Raw genomic sequence first — 13746 nt, forward strand, 5'->3', positions numbered from 1 at the left:
TTCGGTCCGCCTCCCCCTCTCTCCCTATTTATTCCAGAACTCTCACCCCATCCCCCTCTCTGTCTAGGCCCAAAACGTCAGCTTTTGTGCTCCTGAGATGCTGCTTGGCCTGCTGTGTTCATCCAGCCTCACATTTTATTATCTTACAATTAAATGCTCCTTATTTTAATACAGGTCAGTCAATTAATTGGTCTCTCTCAATAATAAATAGATATCCGATAGCAATTGCAGAGCTTCAGTTCCAAAATAACTGTGACTGAGACCTAGATATTTAAAAATGTTTGATATTTTGGCAGCACAAAGTAAGGAATTGTAGGAGTGCTTGTGTAACACCACAGTTGATTAAGCTAAGTGCTAAAGGACGTGGTTGATGGATTGTCTGCAGTTGTGGCGTTATACCAAGCATAAAGAAAAGTGGCATTGGTTGTTGGAAGTCAGGCATCTTATCCCCTGGATATTACACCAGGAATTTCTCAGGATTTTTTATTTTATTTTCTAATCAACCTGTTCAGAGTTGCTAGCACACTGGAGCAACTAGAACTTGAACCCCAGCGTTCTGGTCCAGAATTGTGGATGCTACCACTGTGCCACAAAGGTGCCAGTTCCTCAAGTTAGGTTAGGCTTAAACATTGTCAGTTTCTTCAATGATCTTCTCTCTGTCATAAGGTCACATGGGTTGCTCACTGATGATGGTATAATTTCAGAATCATCTGCTGTTGCTCAAACAGTCTGTATGCATATGTGGTGAGACCTGGAGAGTGTCCAGGCTTCATCTGCTAAGTGGCCAGATTTCCTCTTATTACTTCTGGAAGGATTCACTTGCTTTGAAAACAGTTAATAGAAGATTCACCAGCCTGATTCCTGGAATGAAGGAGTTGCCTTTTCAGGAAAGGTTGAGCTGGCTGCATACAAGCATTCAAATCTGGAGCAGGAATATGCCATTCATCATCCTGAGCTTGCTTTGCTATTTAATAAGATATTGGCTGATCGGAACTATAATCTTAGGTAACTTCTTGTCTACCGGAGATAACCTTTCACTGTCTTGCTGAACAAGAGCCTCCCTCTTAAGAATATTCAAAATGTTGCTTTTTTTACATGCACTCAACCCTCAGAATTTTCCTAATCCCTGTTTCAAATCAGCAACACTAGATTTTTAAACAGTGACCCCACCTCTAGATTCTCTCAAGATGAATTGAGCTCTCCATGTTAGCCTTGTTCAAACCCCTCAGGATCTTGTGGATCTGATATTCTCATGAGTGGCAACCACAGTTTGATTGCCAGTTTGTTTAGTTTTGTTAGTGCTGAGCTCTGCATTTCCACCCAGGAATTTGTATCTCAGCTCCTTCAGAAATGCACAGTATTGCTGAAATCAACACTGCATCCTATTGTACAGGGGATTTGAAACTGCATCTCGTTTTGCAGCAGACATTATGCTGTGTTCTGAGATTTAAGTGTCCAGCAGCACATCTGGGCAGTTTTTGTCAGCTGGCAATGCAAATCAGTAGGTAAGGCAACTGGGGCGTTAGAGTGCTAGATGAGTGATAGAATGCTTAAAGCAGGTAGAGGATGAGGTTGAGTCTGTTGCAGTGGGGATTGTGGATCGTGGATGTTCAGGCTGGCAATTGGAATGGGTGAGTTATAGAAAGCTCCAGAAAGAGGTTCTTCTGCCCATCAAGTCTGCATTGATCAAAAATAACCATCTAACTATTCTAATCTCATTTTCAGCACTTGGCCCATAGCTTTGTATGCCTTGGCTTTGGAAGTGAAAATGTAAATGCTACTTTAAATGTTACAAAGCTTTCTGCCTCTATCCTTACCAGCAGTGAGTTCCAAATTCCCACTACTGTGAAAATAATTTCCTCACATCCTCTTTAAACCTCCTGCCCCTTACTATAAATCTTTGCCCCCCCCCCAAAAAAAAGTCATTAATCTCTCCAAGGAGAAAAGTTTCTTCCTGGCTACACTCTCTGTCCCTCATATTTTTATACATCTCAATCATGTCCACTCTCAGTATCTTCTGCTTTAGACTATGCAGTCTTTTTTTTTTTCATTTTTAAAAAACTCTCCAGCCCAGGCAATCTGCTGTAAAATTTCCTCTGCAGTGCAGTCACATTCCTCCTATAATATGGAACTGCACATAATACTTTAGTTGTGGCCTAATCAACTTTTTATATAGTTCCAGCATCACGTACCTCAAAGTTAAACTCCAAGCCTCGACTAATACACACTAATGTCTTTTGTGCCTCTTGACCACTTTATCTACCTATCCTGCTACCTTCAGGATCAAATTAGAATATTCACCAAGATCCCTGGGGCTTCCCAGTGTCCTACCTTTTGTCATGTATTCTGTTGCTTTGTTTCCCCTACCCAAATGCTTCATTTCACTCTTTATCCAGATTGAATTCCATTTGCCACTGATCAGCCCATCTGACAAGTCGAAGGTTATCTTCCTCAATGTTTAACATTACTTCAATTTTCATATCATCTTTGAACTTACTGATGAACCCTCCTACATTCAAGACTAAATCATTATATGGCACAAACAGCAAAGGTCCCAACACTGGTTTCTGTAGACCTGACTGCATACAGGCATCTAGTCACCCCTCAAGTATTGCCCTCTGCTTCCTGCAGCCCAGCCAATTCTGCATCTAGTTAGCCAAATTTCCTTGGAATCTAAGAGGTCTTACCTTTGGTGTAAGTCTTCCACGCCGCACCTTACTAAAAGCCTGGCTGAAGTTCAAGTGGACTATGTCAAACGCATTGCCATCATCTACACCTGTGGTCATCTCTTCCAAAAATTCGACCATGTCATCTGAAGTTGATCTCCCCTTAACAAAGCCGTGCTCACTGTTCTTGATTAATCTCAGCCTGTTCAAGTGCAGATTGTTTCTGTCCCCTCAGAATTGCTTGCAATAGTTTCTCCACCACTGAAATTAGACTGACTGGCCTGTGTTTTTGGGCTTTAACCTTGCTTCCTTCTCGAATAATGGTACCACATTGGCTGTCCTCCAATTCTATACTGTGGCCAGAGAGATATTGAAAATGATTCTGAGTGCCTCTGCTATTTGCTCCCTTGCCTGGGATACATTTCATTATGGTCTGGAGATTTATCTATATTTAAGCCTGTCAGACAACTCAATCCTCCTCTCTGTCTATGCTAATTTTTAAAATCACGTCACAGTCCTTCTCTCTTTTTATACATTCATATCATCCCTCTCACTAGTGAACATTGACATAATATTTGGGACCTGGGAGGTCAGGCTGGTGGGTGAGGAGTGTCTCTTAAAACCTCTGTGTCCTCTGTTAAGGGTTTTTGTTTTATTGGTGGGTTCCACATGCAGGGAATTGCCCATTGGAAACTGCAATTTTGCAGGCAATTCCCATGGAGCCAACTGTATCTGGGTTTCCGCAAGATCCCAATATCCACTTGCAGACATTACTTCTTCAGAAAGGCATTTATCAGGCTACACCTCAGTCTTTTGTTTGAAGATGGAAAAACCTCAATCTGTTTAATTTTTTCTTTTGGGTGCAATCTCAATTCTGTTATTGTTTTAGTAAGTCTTTCTCCTTTGCCCCTTGTTCATTGTCTGTTTCTTCTGTTCACCGAGTGTGGATTAACCGAGATTTCAGACAAGGTTAACACAATCTCATGGCTCTCTGCTGCAATTCTTTCTAGAAATGTACTCAATGAATCATTTGCAATTTTAATTGTTAACCTCTGGTGCTAATGATTTGTGTATCTGCACCCCAGTAGATCTGCAGATCTTTATCTCGCAACACAATTTGGAAACTTATTTTCCAGGCTTCCGTGGCTCTGTATCTTTCTATTCCTCAGGATGCAATCTAAAGCATGTAAATCATTATCACCTTCCAAACAAATGTACTCTCTTTTCACCAATTCCTGTTGGTTTTGTGGCTCTGAACTCAGCACTCCTGCAAACTAATATCTTCATAGTTCATTCTAACTACACATCTCTATTTTATGGCTGTGTTAAACTGAAAGTGTACTTTTGTTTACTAAAATATTTGCCTAATGTTTGAAACAATGATATATTGAGATGAATTGGACTAAAGGATAATTTCTGTTGCAGTTTTAGTAGTGATGTTGGTGGTGCAACATTTGCATTTATTAAATAATATCAAATTGTTATGACCAGTCTCCTGATGAAGTTCTCCAGTTGTCTACATTTCTAGACAGAAAACCTTAGATTGTTAAGCTCCTGGGCCAGAAGAGAGAAACTGGTTCCCCTTGTTTATTTACCTAGCCTCTTAGTTGGTTGTAACTAGGTTTAAGAGCAGCACCGTGGCTCAGTGATTAGCACTGCAGCCTCACAGTGCCAGGGACCCAGGTTCAGTTCCAGCCTCGGGTGACTGTGTGGAGTTTGCACATTTTCCCCATGTCTGTGTGGGTTTCCTCCCACAGTCCAAAGATGTGCAGGTTAGCTGGATTGGCCATGCTAAATTGCCGATAGTGTTCAGGGGTGTATATGGGTTTGGGCCTGGGTCTGGGTGGGATGTTTCAAGGGGCGGTGTGGACTTGTTGGGCCAAAGGGCCTGTTTTCCACACTGTAGGGAATCTAATCTAATCTAATCTAATTATAAACAAGAATATGTTTCTCCCAGAGCGAATTAATTTGTTTCCAAATGAGTCAATCATTTCACAAAAGTGGTGTGTTTTTGTTACAACACTCACCAAGAAATAATAACGGAACAAAGAATACAAATTAGGAATAAGAAGGGAGTCCAAAAAATTAAAATTTAAGATAAAAAAACACTGGTTTCTGAGTCATTCAGGTAGTGTAGATAGTCAAACATTGTAGTTGTTACCAGTACTGTCCACTGTAATATTTCTGTTAGTGGCTGAACAGTCAGTTTCAGCATTCTTCTCTTTGCAATTTGATTGAAATTCCTTTTGACCTCATTCCTTTCTACAGTGGCTGACTGACAATATTAGAGCGAGTCTAATTTTTCCTTTTTTCACCTGTTGCAAGGGTGTTTAATAGCGGTTTTCAAATCTGACCTTCACAACACATTTAGGCTGTCAGGCCACGAACATGCATGTGCACACACACACACACACACAGGAATTAAACAATATGTCCATTAGAACTCCGTTGTTGTGACAAAACATTTTGTTAAGCAATGTTAGTGAATTGTCATTAAATGTTTTTTGACCTTTTCTTTCAGCCTGTTCTTAACTTACGGGAGTTTGGATTATCTGATTTGAAAATCAGCCAGCTGACTGAATTGACAGACAGATTGCTCCCATGTTTGTCTCCAGCTGATTCAAATATTGAACAGTCATCACGTTGGCAAATCTCCCACGTTTCATCACAGTCTTTTTTTGAAAATAAATATGGTCAGTAACAATTATTTTCATCTTGCCCTGTGGTCCCAACTCTGCTGTATTAAATGTCTCAGTTTACAGCCACCTTTCTTCTTACCACACCAATAATTATGAAGCCCAAACTAATGAGAGAGCATTTTTTAAACTATTCCTTTGGAGAGGCATGATGTTGTAAGTACTTGCACATTTGGCAGCTATATTCATTTTGCAATGTGTACTGAGTTGATTTTGGCTGTGCAACAACAGGGACTTAAGGGTCCCGACCCGAAACGTCAGTTTTCCTGCTTCTCTGATGCTGCGTGGCCTGCTGTGCACCTCCAGACCCACACTGTGCTATCTCTGACTCCAGCACTGGCAGTTCTTCCTATCTCTGAGGGGCTTAATCGACCACACTTTCTTGTAGTGAAAGAACTGTGGAAGCTGAAAACCTGAAACTAAAATGGAAACTGCTGGAAAAACCTCAGCAGGTCTGGCAGCAACTGCGGAGAGAAAGCAAATTTAACATTTTAGGTCCAGTGGCCCTTTGTGGTAGTGGTAGTTTGCAGAGGGATGCTGGGATGGGGTGGGAGTAAATGGTAAGTGGAGATAGAACCCACAGAGAGACAGACAGACAGTTGGGCAGACAAAGAACTGGGTAAAGGTCAGCTCCTAACAGTTTGTTGTGAATGATATCTTGTGATAACAAGGCCATGTGGGTGATAGTGAGTTAAATACTAGAAAACCAAAAGAACTGCGGATGCTCTAAATCAGCAACAAAAACTGAAGTAGCTGGAAAAACTCTGCAGATCTTGCAGCATCTGTGAAGAAAAATCGGAGTTAACGTTTCAGGTCCCGTGACACTTGGTCAGTGTTTTTGTTCCTTGTGTGTGGGGATTGGGGTAACGACATGGGAAAGGTTGCTCCAAGCCCATGTTTTGTTAAACTCAACTTCGAGTCTAGACGGCTGAGGGGTTTCCAAACAGGAGATGAGGTACTGTTTTCCAGCCTGTGCTAAGCTTCAGTGAAGCATCGCAGCAAGCATGAGACAAAGTTAGTGCCTAGGGATCATGGTGGTATATTGTAGTGGCAGACGAGTGGAAACTCGGATAACAAGGCATAGAGTTGGATGAAACACAGCAGGCCAAGCAGCATCAGAGGAGCCGGAAAGCTGACGTTTCGGGCCTAGACCCTTCTTCAGAAAATCTGTGAAAGTGGAAACTCGGTCATTTTTTCCAGATTAATATAGGTGCTCTGCCTGTTGATCACCAGTATGCTCTTCATTTCCCTGGTGTAGAGGAGACCACATTGTGAGCAGCAAACAATTAACTAGATGTAATGAAGTGCAGGCAAAGTACTGCTTCACCTGGAAGGTGTGTATGGGTACTTGAGTGCTGAGGAGGGAGAGAGTAAACCGGCAGGTGTTACAACATCTGCATTTACAGGGAAAGGTGCCCTGAGAGTGTGGGGGATGTGTGGGAATGAAGGAGGAATGGATGAGAGTGCCCCAGAAGGAATAGCCCCTTTGGAAGGCTGACAAGGGTGGTTAGGTGAATGTGTGTCTAGCGGTGATGGCATCCCACTGGATGTCATGGAAATGGTGGCTAGTGATCCTCTGGATGTGGATGCTGATATGGAAGATAGGTGAGGACAAGGGATCCTCCTGCCTATTGTGGGAGGAAGGAGCGAGGGTGAGGGCCAAAGTGCGGGGGTAGTTGTTGTGGATCCCTGCTGGAGGGTCAGTCAAACATTAGGCAGAGCATGAGAAGTGGTGTTTGTTGGAGGCAATATGTTTCACACAGTGTACAAGTCACTGGTCATGGGGATTATTTAGAAGCCAGCAATAATTTGATAATGTAGTGGAAAGTCTTTTCAATTTTTAGTATTGGTTAGGTCATACAATTGCATTGGTAATTTCATTTTCTCTAAATTTCTGAATCTTTCTTACATTTTACAAATAGAGCAGCTCCTTAGTTATTCCTCAGAATAGAGGAGATTACCCTAATGACATGTAGAATTGTTATAAATGACCCCACTCTAGGAACTAAAACCGAAGCACTCAAAGAAGAGCCACTTCCCCTATAATCTGTAAAAGGCGTGTGAAAACTAGTATGCCTGCCTTTCAGAAACTTCTAGTGGTTAAATAAAATAAACCAAACCCCTAACACTCACTTTACAATCAACAAGTACCAGTTTATTTATCTAACTCTAACAGTGCTCAAATTAACTAAATTATTAACAAACCATGTAAATCCTTCTAACGACTAATTATTTCCAAATAAAACAAGATTCTAATGGTATGCTGTTCCAGTAAATACAACTCCCACTTATACAAAATTTAAAAAAAAGTAGAATTTAGTGTCTGGAGATTAGTCTTCCAGAACATTCTGTGCCTTCTCTGTAGATTCTTATTCACTAGTTGTGCCGTTTTGTTCTTTTAGATGTCGTTTTATCGAAGACTTGGAGTCTGTGAGAGCCAGTGATTCTCTGTTGAGAGATGATGGCGGTTAACTCTGGTGGATGGCAATTGGCTCTTCAGTCTTTGCCCAACTGCCCCTTCTTTTATACCTTTGATGTATCAAATTTTTACAATAGGATTTGGTGCTATGTTGTAAAAACTATCAGATTTAAATTTAATTAGTTTTTGGTATCTAAGTGCTTGGTTCAAATTGATTGGGTAAATTGAAAACCTGTTTCGGCCTGCTAACTGTATGGCCTATTGATGTTTCAACTTGGGTACTCGCTGTGTATTTACAAACTTTCAAGCTGCTGCTCACATTTTTTTTAAAACACTCTGAGCACAGAAAAAACACATGATCTTTTAAAGGGACTGCACAAGGCTTTCCCCCTAGCATTTTACAAACACCAAATTCTAGTTTCCTGCCTCCCATTCCGCAAGTACTCTACCCAACTTCGTAACAAAATGAAAGATGTCAGAATTTCTGAATTACTCAAAATTTATGACTGTTAGCGTGTAGTAGAAATAAAAGTATGCTCCACCATTCGACAAGCTTATAGCCAACTTGCAATTTCAACTCCTGTCTTTCCGCAGTATCCCTCATCACTTAATTTCAGTAAGTGGTATGCTGTGCAATGTTTCTGTAGTGTGCACAGTTGCACCGTAGTCATGAATGTGCCTGCCCTGAAAAAAAGGCTAAAAGTAATAGGGAATGCTCAGTGCAACAAACCAGTTATGTACAGTAAATAGATGTTCGAGGGTCTATTAGTCCTATGTAGGCAGCTTTTTTGAGCAAATCTAACAAGTGGCAAATACAGGCAGGTCTTTTGAGAGTGTAAAAATCAATTAATCAGCTATTATAAGACTAGGTGATCATGCTGACAAAAGTAGTATTCTCTTGTTTTCTGCTGCTAAATCACTGAAAATTAAGCACTTAACACAGTAAGGATAATTCAGGCTCTGATCTATTTTAAATGTTTTATAATTGTCAGTTTTTGATCCATGCTCCTAGACATTGTTATTTGTGTGGAAATGACAGAATATTACATTTCGAAAAATCTCTTATTTTTTAAGCCTGTCCCCCCCGCCCAACCAGACCAAACCATAATAACTAACCATGTATTCTTATGCTCAACAATGATGCTTCAACTTAATTGCACTGATAATTCATCAAAATGGGCATTAAAGTATCAGTTCTGTTTTTAGGATTTTCGAGCAACATTTTCAATGTGCTACGTACATCTCCGCTTTCCCGACAATATCCCAGGCCACTACAGACTTTATGTTCCAAGCTTCATCTCTGTCCAGGTATGTATTCCAGGTATTAAGTGCTGATTCTTGCATGAAAATCACCAATAATTTGTAGTGGTACTAATGAATCATCATCCTTTTTAAGTCCAAGAGCAAATTCGTGGCTTTAAGACTCTAAGGTCAAGAGCAAGGAGGCTGGCAGTATCAGATAATTTAGTTGAATCGGAAAGTATTGCCCCTTCTTCTTTTATGAAGGTAAGCAGAGATATTAGTTTGCTTATTGAAACAAAGCCACCTCTTTGAACAAGATAGTGTTGCTAACACATTTTGTTTATAGGGGCTTCTGTTAAGAGATCGAGGAAGAGAGGTTGAGAATTTGGACAGCTTGATAAAAACAAAAAACATTCCTGAGGCACACCAGGATGCATTTAAAACTGGCTTTGCAGAGGGATTCCTAAAAGCACAAGCTCTTACACAGAGGACAAATGGTAAGTTAGGATCTCTTTACTGCGTTCAAGCTGAAGTGATATTCTTGGCACAATCGTAGTGTTGTTTGTGACTATTTTCTCTTAAAGTGAAGATTTTCAGTTGATCTCTCACGTGAATATCATGAATATTATTTGACCAGACACACCCAATATTCAGGTCAAGGCAAAAGCATCACATAGGGGAGGCAGTGGCGTAAAGGTATTAGTTCTTCAGATTCCAAGCTAATGTTCTGTAGACACGGGTTTGAATCCTATCATGATCAATTGAGACACCTGAAATCAATAAATATCTGGAATCAAAAAGCTAGCCTAATGTGACCATATAATCAATGTCAATTGTTGTTCCCCTTTAGTGAAGGAAATGTGACATTTTTACCTGGTCTGACTGACTTGAATTCAGACACACGACAATGTGGCTGACTCTCAACGAGCCGAAGGCGCTAATCAGTGAATCAGCAACAACAATTGTCAGCATTACCACATCCAATATAATAATGAAAATAATGTAATTAAATCTAATTGAGCCCTGTTGATCGCCTCAAAGTGGAACCCAAGAAAGAGAAAAGTGATACATCTCTGAACTACTTCTGGTAATGAAGTAGTCATCAGAGTGGAAACTGCAAAATTGGGAGACCGGCTAGTGTTTAGCATTCTGTTAGAAAACAGGCATATTGAAAGTAACTGGGAGTTGGTGGGCTTGCTTTCAATGCTCATAAAAACTCCATTGTTAGAGGTAGACTTCCTGACTGCAGAGTATGGAATCTGAAATGGACTGTGTTCGTTGAAAGGTGAGCGGATTTTGGAAGCATAGAATCTGTACAGTGTGGAAGCAGGCCATTCAGCTCATCAAGTCCACACCAACTCTTTGAAGACCATCCCACCCATACCCTGATCTCTGTAACACTGCATTTCCCATGGTTAATCCATCATCCCTGCACATACCTGGAAACTATGGGCACTTTAGCATGGCCAGTTCCCCTTACCTGCGTATCTTTGGACTGAGGGTGGATACCTGAGAACCCAGAGAAAACCCAGGCAGACATTGGGAGAATATACAAACTCCATACAGACAGTCGCCTGAGGCTGGAATCGGACCCAGGTCCCTGATGCTGTGAGGCAACAGTGCTAACTACTGAGCCACTGTGAAGCCTGAAAATATAAACATAATTAATGATATTTTCAATATTAGAATAAATGGCGTAGGCTACATAACCAACAATGTATTGGAAGAGGAGGAATATGTGGGTGTCTGTACAACTGGCATAGTGTTTATATCTTGTAAAAATTTATGACTAGAACCATGTGGGTTCAATAGTGGTGTTATTTATTTCCAGGATGCAAGTTAAATTGAGCTAAAAATGTTTGAAGTAAGAACAAATTCAAATCTGAGGCTAAAAATAAATGACAGATAGAGATTGCTTTACCGAATATTTCATGAAAGATCATGTTGCAGAGCGTTTGAATGTGAACACATTGAGAACCTAAAATCTGAATCCATTCATAACAAAAGGCAAAAGAGGGATTATAGATAAGTATGAGCTGATGTGATGGGCTGAATGGCCTAATTTGACTATTGTATCTTACATTTCTATGGTTGTATGGAATATTAAATAAACTAGGGAAGAGAAAACGTAGTTAATTTGTATGTATGCTTTGTATACATTTAGAATTTCTAATTTTGATTATTTCTGCAGCTTCTCAAATGTGTTTCCCATGCTTACAATCTACCATTTGAGAATATTACTGTGAGAACTGTAGAGCTCAAATTTGTAGGAGTTAGAATTTTGATTGGTCCATTCTAAACAACTGAAATACCGTAGCCCAATATAACTCAACAACGAAAATGTTGCGCAATATCTCTGAACAGGTTGTGAAATATATCTAGAACCAGGGACCCAGAGGTAAGGACGTATTTGAAAGCAAAGATGAGAGTTTTTAATGGAGACAGTTCTGAACTAGCGGCCTGTATAGATTACAAAGCACAGGGCGATGGAAGAATGATATTTGATGAATCAGAACGTGGATAGCGGGCATTGGATAAGCTGAAACTATTGTGATTATGGGAGGTTAGCCAGGCTGCCATAGGATTGGTCAAGTTGACAAGTAATAAAGACATAGTTGAGGATTTCAGCAAAGTTTGAGCTCAAGTGTGAATTTGCATTATGTTTGAAGGAATTGGATTGGAGTGTCCAGAGACTGATTATAGTTAACGTGGATGATTACCGGTTTAAAAGGAATACAGTAAGGAGACTAAGATACATCTCTTGATTAAGGCAAGAGTCCAGAGCGTGTGATGGGACAGAAACTAGAAAGCAGTGAGGAGGAGATAGGTCATGGTCCTTGGGGAAAGTTTGGCCCAGTGGACTATAAGAAAGAAGGAAAAGAGCAGAAATAATTTAACAGATGGGCTTAATCTTCTGTGACAAACTCTGAGCTCTTTGCAGTTGTTGAAGATTAACTGCAAACAGTCATCCCAAACAACTGTGATCAGAGATAATGGGAACTGCAGATGCTGGAGAATCCAAGATAACAAATTGTGAGGCTGGATGAACACAGCAGGCCAAGCAGCATCTCAGGAGCACAAAAGCTGGCCTACTGTGTTCACCCAGCTTCACACTTTGTTATTCCAAACAATTAGTTGTTTTTGGTCTTTGATCATAGTGGCCCTCCCACACTGCCCATTTGATCTATAGAGATTATACTCTGTTAAATCCAGTCTTCCTAACATGGATAATTGTGCACCGTGATCATGGTTTACCTAACTTCTCCATCCTGCTACACCTGACTTGACTTGTAATTCCATTTTCATTTGAATGAAACAGTAAAGCAAAGATTAGAACTTCAAAACTTAGTATTACTAAAATATGCATAATAAAAGAAAAAGGCTAATGAGAAAATATTAAAGTACTTTAAAAGGTGCAGTAAGTTTAAAAGTGTGCAACTTGCATACAGAATAGTCGTTCTGAAAATATGAACTAGTAGAAACTTGGATTAAAAATAACAAAGCTCACGTTGGTAACTACAGGTGTAAAACATTATAAATGATTTGTGGAACATTCTATTGGTATTCTCAAAAGCACTGTACTAGCTGGTACCTCAAAGAAAGGTCTCTTCTTTAATTAATACCATTGCCTTTTTTTTAAATTCTGCTTGCCACAGACTCTTTAAGAAGAACAAGACTAGTTCTTCTGTTCCTTCTCTTGCTTGGGATTTATGGCCTATCCAGGACTCCGTTCTTATCTGGTAATATTTCAGTGACTTTTTTTTTTGCTTTTGTAGTTTTGAACCATACAATTTAAAAAAGAATTTATGGGTTCTTAACCTATCATTTTGCTGACCAATTCATTAATGTGCTTGTATGTGTGTATTTGGAAGTATTTCCAGTGGTGTCTCCAAACCGACAGATGTTGTCTGGCAAGCCAAGTAGGTAGCATTGAAATGAATCCTCACGGAAGCCATGCCTCCTTTTTAATGCAGGGTAACTGCCCATCGGAAGTTTAAACTTTGCAAGCGTTGGCAATTCTGTTAGCCTCAATGAACATCTTTCAGGGTGCATGTGGTCTCTAAATATCCAGATTATCTGGTCAAAGATATTGGTAATTCAATAGGCCACTTGTTATAACGTCCTGACATTTGCTTTTTATAATCAACAAATAACCAATAATTTATCTAACTCTAATAGCAAACACATTAACTAAACTATTAACAAAGCGAATAAACCCCTTCTAACTACTAACTGTTTCTGAATAAAACAAGATTATAATGGTATGCTGCTCCAATAAATACTAGTCTCACTTCTATAAAACAATTAAACTTAGAATTTAGTCTCTCAAAATTACAGCCAAGTTACAACACTAGCATATACTTGACAATGTGGAAATTGCCCAGGTGTGTCCTGTACACACACAACATGACAAATCGAACCCAGCCAGTTACTGTCCCATGAATGGACAATCTCGATTGTCAGTAAAGTGATAGGAATTGTCTTAAGCAATGCGGTCAAGCAGCATCTGCACACTAACACCCAGTTTGGGTTCTGCAAGGGCTACTCAGCTCCTGACCACAAGTCTGTAAAGCCTTGTTTCAAACATCGACAGAGGTGGGAGCAACTGCCCTCAACATCAAAGCTGCATTTGACTGAGTGTGGCATCAAAGTGTTGTCTCAATACTGAGAATTGAGGAAAAACTCTCAGCTGGTTGGAGTCATACCAGGCGCAAAGGAAGAT

At 40.0% G+C, this 13746-nt stretch overlaps 1 protein-coding gene across 1 annotated transcript in view; it reads left to right on the top strand.

The window, feature by feature from the left end:
• LOC125464593 (ATP-dependent zinc metalloprotease YME1L1-like) overlaps window positions 1-13746 on the top strand; it is a 57681-nt gene that overhangs the window by 15612 nt on the left and 28323 nt on the right. The window contains exons 3-7 of the mRNA XM_048557176.2: window positions 5188-5359; window positions 8988-9089; window positions 9178-9287; window positions 9370-9520; window positions 12680-12763. Coding sequence (XP_048413133.1) covers window positions 5188-5359; window positions 8988-9089; window positions 9178-9287; window positions 9370-9520; window positions 12680-12763 — 619 coding nt within the window. The remainder of the gene's footprint in view (window positions 1-5187; window positions 5360-8987; window positions 9090-9177; window positions 9288-9369; window positions 9521-12679; window positions 12764-13746) is intronic.

The sequence above is a fragment of the Stegostoma tigrinum genome, chromosome 2, assembly GCF_030684315.1.
Source record: "Stegostoma tigrinum isolate sSteTig4 chromosome 2, sSteTig4.hap1, whole genome shotgun sequence".
In the NCBI taxonomy this organism is placed as follows: Eukaryota; Metazoa; Chordata; class Chondrichthyes; order Orectolobiformes; family Stegostomatidae; genus Stegostoma; species Stegostoma tigrinum.